This window comes from Medicago truncatula, chromosome 5, assembly GCF_003473485.1.
Source record: "Medicago truncatula cultivar Jemalong A17 chromosome 5, MtrunA17r5.0-ANR, whole genome shotgun sequence".
NCBI lineage: Eukaryota > Viridiplantae > Streptophyta > Magnoliopsida > Fabales > Fabaceae > Medicago > Medicago truncatula.
In genome coordinates, this window is record NC_053046.1 from 29,919,889 (window position 1) to 29,929,158 (window position 9,270).

Sequence of the window (9,270 nt, forward strand, 5' to 3'; positions counted from 1 at the left end):
ACTCCACCTCACTTTTTTTTTTTTTTTTTAAATCTCATGCCCTTGAGGCCTCTCATCTCTATTCTTCAAAATCTCTTTTCAAAACTTAAAATCAACCAACAAAAAACAAAAACCATTTTTTGAGAATGAACTACGATCGGTTTTGATCCCTTAAAAGGGTACGTAGGCAATGAGTCAAAACTCCTCCAAGCCGAAATAAAATCAAATTCTACTTCTTCTCACCCCCATTCTTCACTAATCACACCTTCATTTTTTTTTTTTTTTTTTTTTTTTACAAATAGTCTTTAAAAATAAAGCGTAGAAACAAACTTAGGAGAGCGGTTCTTATGGAATACTATAATCGCTCCGGGTGCCTAACACCTTCCCGTAGCGAAAACGACCCCCGAATCTAGAACTTTTTAAGGGTTTTTCTCCTTTTACCCTTCCCAAGAAAAAAGAGAGATATCAACGGTCAAAAGGTTCAAGTCCAATTAATGGCTTGGCACCCAAAAACCATGATAACAATTCTCTCTGACACTTGACATCAATTTTTTTTCCCAACCATATCAACTTTGGCTTAAAGGACATATCAACTTTGGCTTAACGGAGGTTGATAGAAATGACCTATCTGAAACAAACTCGAAACTTAAAGGACCTATCTGAAACCTTAGAAACTTAAAAGATCTATCTGAAACAAATATGAAACTTAAAGGACCCGGGAAGGTATTTGGCCTTAAAATTAGGGTAGTGTTAACTTGTGTCCTTAGGGCACATGTTAAAAAATCCAAAAAAAGAAATATTTTCTTAAACTTTGTGCATTTAATTCATTAAAACATTAAATATTAAGTTTAATGCACGTATTCCAATACATTATTTCTACATTTAACTTCTAGACTGTACCTTAAGGGCACAAGTTAACATTTTACAATTATCGCGACGTTTCGTTACACATTATTGTTACCTCTTTTTATAAACTTGACAAAAAAAACAATACAAACTTTATTTATTTTTTTTCCTTCAAAAAATTATGGTTTTTTGGGAAAGGATAAAATATTAGAAGTGACGGTTATTTCTTACACAAAAATTGGTCTCTCTTTACAAAGGGTGGAGTCAGTTTCTTTGTTTTCTTCGAAATGGCTGCTTCTGTAGCGTTGGAAGCACCATCGTCACATTTACATTCACATTCAACAACAAACCCATTATTCTCTTCTTCTTCAAAATTCCATTATCGTAACAATAATGCTTCCAAATTCTACGCTTTTCCTTCAAAATCCACAGTTTTTCTCACTCTTACTTCTTCCGCCCCTAATCATATCAGACATGCTTCCGGAATTGATTCTTCTTCTCCGGTTCAAGAACCTGAACCGGTTTTAGAATTGGGTCTTGACCCGATTCGAGATAGGAGACGGGTTGTTAGGGTTGCGTGGGAGAAACTGGTCCGTTGGTCAAGGTCTTGGCGGTCTAAGTCTAATACTGATGTGCTTCAACGCACCAACAAGGTTTTCTTTTTTTATTTATTTTCTTAGTTTTTGTGTTTCTTGCTTTTTGTATTTTTTTTTTTATATTTGAATATGTCAAGCAATTTTGGTGAAAGAGAAACTAGGAAGCACTACACCATGCACACTAAAACCAGAGATATTTGAATGTAATTATATGTGTCGGTGTCGTGACACGTGTAGTGTCCGTCTATGAAGCATTAAAACTGACACCAAAGTCGGCCCACACACGTAGACACCGGTAAAGTTTTTGAAAAATCAATTAATTGAATGCAATTACATGTGACGGTGTCATGTTAGTGTCTGACACCAACAACGACTTTCATGACAATTGTCGGTGTTAGAGAGGTGTTGGTATTAGACACCGATGCGTGTTTAGACACTGGACACACCTTCTATCATAAGTGTCGGGGCTACAAAGAAAGAAATGATATTTTCGAATCAGAATTTTGATGCCAAATTTGGTGTCCTTTGATTTTTGTGCAGAAGCTAAAAAGTAAAAGAGAGTTAAGAGATAAACATATATGATTTATGGTAGTCCTTGACCTTTATTAATATTTTAAATTTTACTATATTTTTGAAATTGAAAATCTTCAAACAGTATTAGTGTTTTTGGATAAGTGTGGAATGAAGAATATTGATTAATTGAATTTAGGAATCATTGTGAAATTTTGTTAGTTTTAGAGACCAAGTTGACAATATCCTACAATTTTAGAGACTAAATTGGTTATTCGTTCCCTGTTAAACACTTTCTTTGTATTCTTCTATGTATATTCAATTTGTGATATGATTTATGGTTTATTGGCTTCTTCATTTGAAAATGGTTCATGGTCTTTTGTGTGTTAGAATACATGAAAGTATTTTGTAATATCCTTTGATATTATGTTACATTATCATAGTTTATCTCCAAGGATTAATATTTTCTTGCTTTATTAGGATTAATTTCTTGTCTCAAATTATTTTAGATTATGATGTTTATTCAGTTTGTGTTGTAGCATGTATGGCACTGTGAACTTTTGTTGTTGTTGTTGTTGTTGTTGAATAGGTGGTAGTGCTTGGAGGAGGATCATTTGGTACAGCAATGGCCGCTCATGTGGCCCATAGAAAGGATCAGTTAGAAGTCGTGATGCTTGTTCGAGATCCTGAAGTTTGCTCCTCTATCAATGAGAGCCACTGCAATCGGTAGCTAGTTTCTTTGTCCTTGTGATCTTACATACTTGTTCAGATGATCTAATTTCATGTGTCATTTCTGTTAGTAATTTGTTCTTTTATCTTTTGCAGTAACTACTTCCCGGATCACACACTGCCGGAAAATGTAGTCGCAACAACTGATGCAAAATCTGCTTTGCGTGATGCGGATTACTGCTTGCATGCTGTGCCTGTTCAGGTCTGTTGAGATATTGATATTTATTATATTTAATATAGTATGATCTGTTAGTATCATTAGGAGTTATGATAGGATTGCATTCCTATTTAGATCATATCTCATGTATATAAATAGTTGGTTTTCATTCCTTTCAATATAATGAGAAATATTCATATTCAAAAATGTCATTTGAATTTGCATTTCTTCCTTACATTCTGGGTAGTCGTTTTAGTCACGGTTATCCATGTCTTAGGATATATGCGAGTCATATCCCGATTCAATACAAAATTGAACTCAATTGATATGAATCTCTAGTGTGTATCCGTTTTGGATATGAAACTCACTGTGAATACTGATTCGTTGTTGGTAATGTATATTAATAATAAGATTCGATTCACGATTCGGAAAATAGGTGTTCCGATTCACAATTTGAATATAGATTTGATAACCATGGTTTTTGTATTAATAGTATAAAACTGTGGAATGAGAAACTTTTTGGAGGCCTCCTCAATTGCATTGCAGCCACATTTGTTTGCATTTTTTCGCAATTTCAAGAAACATAGCATAAGTGCAACTGCAATTTAAAACCTTGATATTATTGCTATCTTCATTAAGTCAGGGTCTTTGTTCTTGAATAAAATGCATATGGTTAACCTTAGCATTTGCCAATAGTAAAATAGGTGACTGTCTGAATCTTTGTTTTTCTGTTATTGCAGTTCAGCGCAGCATTTCTTGAAAGTGTCGCTGATTATGTTGACCCAGGCTTGCCATTCATATCTCTCAGTAAAGGCCTGGAGCTTAATACACTGAGGATGATGGCTCAAATTATTCCTCAAGCACTGCGAAACTCTCGCCAGCCTTTTGTTGCACTGTCCGGGCCTTCTTTTGCTTTGGAATTAATGAATAAGCTACCTACAGGTTACAATGACATCGCTAATTACACTTGTCAGTTTTGTATTTTTCAACTATGTGTATTATGATAGCATAAAGGCCAATGAATTTTGCCATTTTAAAATACAGCAATGGTCGTGGCATCAAAAGACAAAAAGTTGGCAAATGCAGTTCAGCAGCTACTAGCTTCAAATCATTTAAGAATCAGCACATCCAGGTAGATGACCTTCAGTAGATTCATAAATGATATTGAGTTTCATATGTAAATACGCTTTAATCTTTCTGATTCTGTTTGATGCATGATATGTCAAACAACTGTATAGACAGATTTTGATGCAAATGTTCAGCTTGTAATCTCTGATAACTCCAGTGATGTTACAGGAGTTGAAATAGCAGGTGCCCTTAAGAATGTGCTTGCAATAGCAGCTGGGATTGTAGAAGGTATGAATCTAGGTAACAACTCAATGGCTGCTCTTGTCACACAGGGTTGTTCTGAAATACGGTGGCTTGCGACAAAGGTAAATGACCTCAATTAGACTTTTTGTAAATAGTAGAAACTGTCACTTTTCTTTAATTTTACAGATAATAATCAAACCAAAGAGGATTAAAGTTGCTTTGTCAATGATTTGACTAGGTGTAGATAATGCTGTTCAGAACATCTAATTAGCATTGCACACTATTATAATGATAATCCCAAGGTCATGATTTGCTAATATTATACAATTGATTTTAATTCATATACACTTTCAATGTAAAAATGTTTTACATTGTCAATCAATCATAACTAGTTTTACAGCCACATATATATGTTTCTTATACTTATATATGGTTTTGTGTGGATGTACATTTTACATAGATTCATAATAATAGATGCCATCTATTGAATGTACACATGCACATTTACTTTCTCTTTGTATTTTCATTTGGCATATAAAGGCACTGTTTGGATAAATAGCTTAGTTAAGCGCTACAAATGCATATGTATAAGTTATTCCTATAACATAAGATACAAATAGAAAGTAAATGCTTGTGTATAAGCTATTTCTATAACATAAGATAAAATAAAGTCAAGCTGTTTTCTTTCATAAACTTTCCTCGAGAGCGTATGGACATGTTATAAGTTGTTTCAATAAGCTCTCGCTAACTATTGGTGTTTTTGTCAGTAGATAAGCTCAAATAAGTCAATTCAAACAAGCTCAAAATCTTTTTCATTTTCCCCTTAAAACTAATAGAAATAATAATAATAATAGTTCTCTTTCCTCTTATTATCTTTTGAAGATGGGTGCAAAGCCAACTACAATAACTGGTCTGTCAGGAACTGGAGACATAATGCTTACATGTTTTGTCAGCCTTTCAAGAAATAGAACTGTTGGTGTGCGTCTTGGATCAGGCGAGAAGCTTGAGGACATACTTAATTCAATGAATCAGGTAGTTTCCAGTTGTTCTTGACCATACACAAAATCCTTCAAAGTGGTAGAGTTACTGAAATTACAGGGCTTACTATGCGCAGGTAGCAGAAGGTGTCTCAACGGCTGGAGCTGTGATTGCTTTGGCGCAAAAATATAATGTAAAAATGCCAGTATTGACAGCAGTCGCTCGTATTATTGACAATGAACTTACTCCCAAGAAAGCTGTTTACGAGTTAATGAGCCTTCCTCAGGTTATTTATTCTTACCCTTCTGTCATAAGCTGTTTGGTTTTTTTATCGAGAATCAATTGTATGCTCTGGAGCAACTAATTCTTAGCTTTCACATTGAGGTTGAATTATTTCTAACTGTTTGCAATTTTGTATATACATGTTAAAACACTTTTTGCTAATTACAACACTCTAAAGCAATTTTGATCTAAAATATGCAAACAACATGATTTCATTAAAATTACTTTTACGTGATTGCATCCAAACACAAACCAGTTTACAATCAACATAATTTTAACCAAAATTAATTTTCACTTACGAGTTTGATTGATGACAATTTCTCTTCACAGGTTGAAGAAGTATGAAACCTCCCAACAACACATGGTTTATCTACCAGCTACTTTTTAACTGCTGATTGAAAGGCATTCGTGTAGTCAATTCTTTTTCACCATTGTGCTTCCAATGCTGTGAAGGCTTGGTGATAACAATTTTGTACGATTGGAGTTGAACCATACAGTTATAAGAATTTGATAAATGTGTAGTTTCTGCACAACATATATATTCTTAACTTATTAATGCATGTCATTTCTTAGAAGAAAGTTGTAGTTGGCATGAGAAAGTTAACAAACCAGCATGTTCAAGATTTCCCATAAACTCCAATGACATAGGAAAATGATATTGATCCATTGAGAACTTATTTAAAATCAAATTATCATAGAGGTCACAAATCATGAACATATTATATTGTTTAGAAATTATAAACGAATGTTCTTCAAGGGTAGTAAATGAAATGAAATGTAATATTTGATTTGAGTGACCAGTCTTGTAGTCGTGTGCGGGAATACTTTGTTTTCTCAAGATTTAATTGATTTGTGTGGGAATACTAGTCTTATAATGTACTTAGAATATCTACTTTTGTTTTGTTAATCAATGACTAATATTACTCTTGTTTTTTTGTTCAATAGCCTAGTGGCAAGATCACACACTTTTTCTAAAGTGTGGAGAAGTGGGGAATCTGGGGTTCGAACCCTGGCTCCTGCAAACATTGTCTCTGGTAGCTATCAACTGAGCTACACTTACGAGACCAATGACTAATATTACTTATTTTATGCTCTAAACTGAAATGCTCATTATAGAGGAGCCGAATCCGTATTTTTTAATGCCTTTAATTTTCCAATCACTTGTAATGTCCAACATATGTGGTGCGAATAATGACACTATAATTTATTTTTTTTTGAAATATAATGACACTATATTAAAACCTACTTAAAATTATTTAGATAAAAGCTTTAATTAAAATTATTTAAGAATAATCTTTTACAGACCCAAAATGCTCTTTATGTTATGGGTTACATTAATTAGGTTAAGGACACACTCTCCATCTAGTCATGCCTATTAACCTTTTTTTTTTTTTTTTTTTTTTTTTTTATCAAATGCCTCTTAGCTTATAGATGTAGAAGAAATACATAGGAAAGTTATGCATTTATTTCTTCCGATTATTTAGTAATAACAAAATAGTAAAAACGAAAAATTAAAGAAATACAGATCAAAATGGAAAACCCTTATTCTCCTATGGAAAAACATGACCACCAAATTGATTTGTTTTGTCTAGTTGATGTTTTGTTTTTCGGTGTTGTTTTTACTTTCTTTGTAGGGCGGACTCAACACATATTTAAGTTTGACGCGGATTTTAAGTTGAAACTCTTTTAAGGCTCATAATAATATTATTAGAATGGGTCTTTTATCCTTGTGAGCTTAACTTAATTGGTAGGGATATTGCATATTATATAGAAGGGTTTATTTATTTTAGTAGAATATGAGACATTTTAATGAATTAAATTGATATCAATAGTAGAATATGAGGTCTTTTTAACAGGTATTTATATTTTAAATATTTTGAGGCGTAAGGTGATTTACCTTGGTGGCTTACCCTATTTGTTGTATCCAATTTTATGGGTGAACCACCAAATTGCTCCATGGCGCCGCTCTTGCTTTACCATCGGTGAACTGCAGTTGCGTCGTGTACTGTTGTGGTTCACTCTTGTGCTTCTTCAACTGCTTCCTATCAATTCTTTGAACGTTGAAAGAACTATGGAAAAATATTAACACTGCTGAAAAATCTTTTAACACCAAATCTTTTAACACCAAAGCTCAACTTTTTACATATTATTATGTCACTAATGTGAATGTCCTCTGCATTTAGTGTTTTTTCCTTTGCCTAATGTCCCATTCTGGCTTAGTTGCATTAGGTTAAGCGAGGAAGATTAGGAATTATTCTGATAATTAATTGCATTATCTTCAAGGGTTTACGTTCGAAAGAAAGAAAAAAAAATGCTTGCTCTTTTGACTTCATTATTTCCTCTTTATCCTGAAAGTTATCTTCCAAAGCTTTTAAAAAAACTAAAAATGTCATTTGAAGTTTTTGTCCCAAAGATTTGCACATTTGTGTGGGGCAAAAAGCGTAATCATATATAAAAATAAAAATAAAAAAACACTAATTTATCGGCCCTTTATAGCTCCGGTCCTTAGAAAAAATTATAACCCTTTTAATTTTAGGTTTTTATCAATCTTTTCTTATTTATTTTATGATGTTAGTCGTTTTTTATTCATTGTTATTGTTAACATTCCTTTGTTATGATATTATTTTTGTTGTGTTTAGAATTTGTTGTTATCGGTAACTGTTCTTTTATTATGATACTATTTTTGTTGTGTTTGTTGGAAAATGGTATTTGCTCATATGAACTTCAATGATCCACCACTTCCCATCGCACGTCCCCCACTTCTCTCGTCACCTGATGTGAACTTCAATGATCCACCACTTCCCATCGCACCTCCCCCACTTCTCCCGTCACCTGATGTGAACTTCAATGATCCACCACTTTCCATCGCACCTACCCCGCTTCTCCCGTCACATGATCGTCACATGATGTGAACTTCAATGATCCACCAATTCCCATCGCACCTCCATCACTTCTCCCGTCACTTGATGTGAATTTCAATGATCCACCATTTCCCATCGTACCTCCCCCGCTTCTCCCGTCACCTGATGTGAACTTCAATGATCCACCAATTCCCATCGCACCTCCCTCCCTTCTCCCGTCACCTGATGTGAACTTTAATGATCCACCGCTTCCCATCGGATCTCTCCCACTTCTCCCGTCACCTGATGTGAACTTGAATGATCCACCACTTTCCGTCGCACCTCTCCCACTTCTCCCGTCACCTGATGTGAACTTCAATGATCCACCACTTCCCATCTCACCTCCCCCACTTCTCCCATCACCTAATGTGAACTTTGATGATCCTCCACTTCATCGCATCACACCTCCCCCACTTCTCCCGTCTCCTGGTGTGAACTTTGATGATCCACCATTTCATCACATCTCACCTCCTTCCTCTCCGATTGTCAACTGAAGCAATGTGGTCCCTTAACATTCATCTTACGACTGGAAGATCTTACAAAACTTTATTACTGCTCTTCTTATTCTTATTTTAGTGCTTTTTATTTGCTTCATAACATATTGTTATTTTCACTAAATGTCCAATTAGTGAAAATAAGTACTTTTTTTATTCAGTATTTGTTTGACATTGACATCATGGCATGTATTCTGTTATGATGGATTAGTTCCTCTATTGCAATATAATTTAAGTCTTGAATGGTTTAGTTTTAAGGGTTAAATAATGTTTCTCCGTAACATTTAAGCGAGTTTTTATTACTCCTTGTAATTTTTCATTTTTTTAAGATTCTTTGAATTTCAACCTCATATGTCATTTTTTTTTCCTCAAGATTCTTTGACAATATGGCTTGGTACTGAGTGTATAAATCATTTTATTTTTCAATTTTTTTGTGTTCACTTGGGTAAACTGCTCACAGGTCATTATTTTGTTTTAAACTAATGATG

The 9,270-nt window shown here is 34.0% G+C and overlaps 2 protein-coding genes across 2 annotated transcripts; one reads left to right on the plus strand and one right to left on the minus strand.

Annotated features, from left to right (window-relative positions):
- The first annotated feature begins 1,054 nt into the window (after positions 1-1,054).
- On the plus strand, positions 1,055-5,967 carry LOC11418749 (glycerol-3-phosphate dehydrogenase [NAD(+)] 2, chloroplastic). Its single transcript, XM_003615362.4, has 9 exons — positions 1,055-1,478; positions 2,521-2,657; positions 2,757-2,862; positions 3,558-3,759; positions 3,862-3,949; positions 4,103-4,250; positions 5,011-5,160; positions 5,243-5,392; positions 5,719-5,967. The coding sequence occupies exons 1-9, from the start codon at positions 1,113-1,115 to the stop codon at positions 5,731-5,733; spliced, it is 1,362 nt and encodes a 453-aa protein (XP_003615410.1). The 5' UTR covers positions 1,055-1,112; the 3' UTR covers positions 5,734-5,967.
- Positions 5,968-8,259: 2,292 nt separating this feature from the next.
- Positions 8,260-8,625, minus strand: LOC112422139 (loricrin-like). The gene has a single exon (XM_024784912.1). It carries the CDS (start codon positions 8,623-8,625, stop codon positions 8,260-8,262), a length of 366 nt encoding a protein of 121 aa, XP_024640680.1.
- Between the last annotated feature and the right edge of the window lie 645 nt (positions 8,626-9,270).

Bases quoted from the DNA above. Each gene is read 5' to 3' on its own strand.
- LOC11418749 (XM_003615362.4), top strand. From the start codon at position 1,113: ATGGCTGCTTCTGTAGCGTTGGAAGCACCATCGTCACATTTACATTCA. The intron at 3,950-4,102 runs GTAGATGACCTT...TGATAACTCCAG, and splicing joins TTAAGAATCAGCACATCCAG to TGATGTTACAGGAGTTGAAA. The intron at 4,251-5,010 runs GTAAATGACCTC...TATCTTTTGAAG, and splicing joins TACGGTGGCTTGCGACAAAG to ATGGGTGCAAAGCCAACTAC.
- LOC112422139 (XM_024784912.1), bottom strand. From the start codon at position 8,625: ATGGGAAGTGGTGGATCATTGAAGTTCACATCAGGTGACGGGAGAAGT.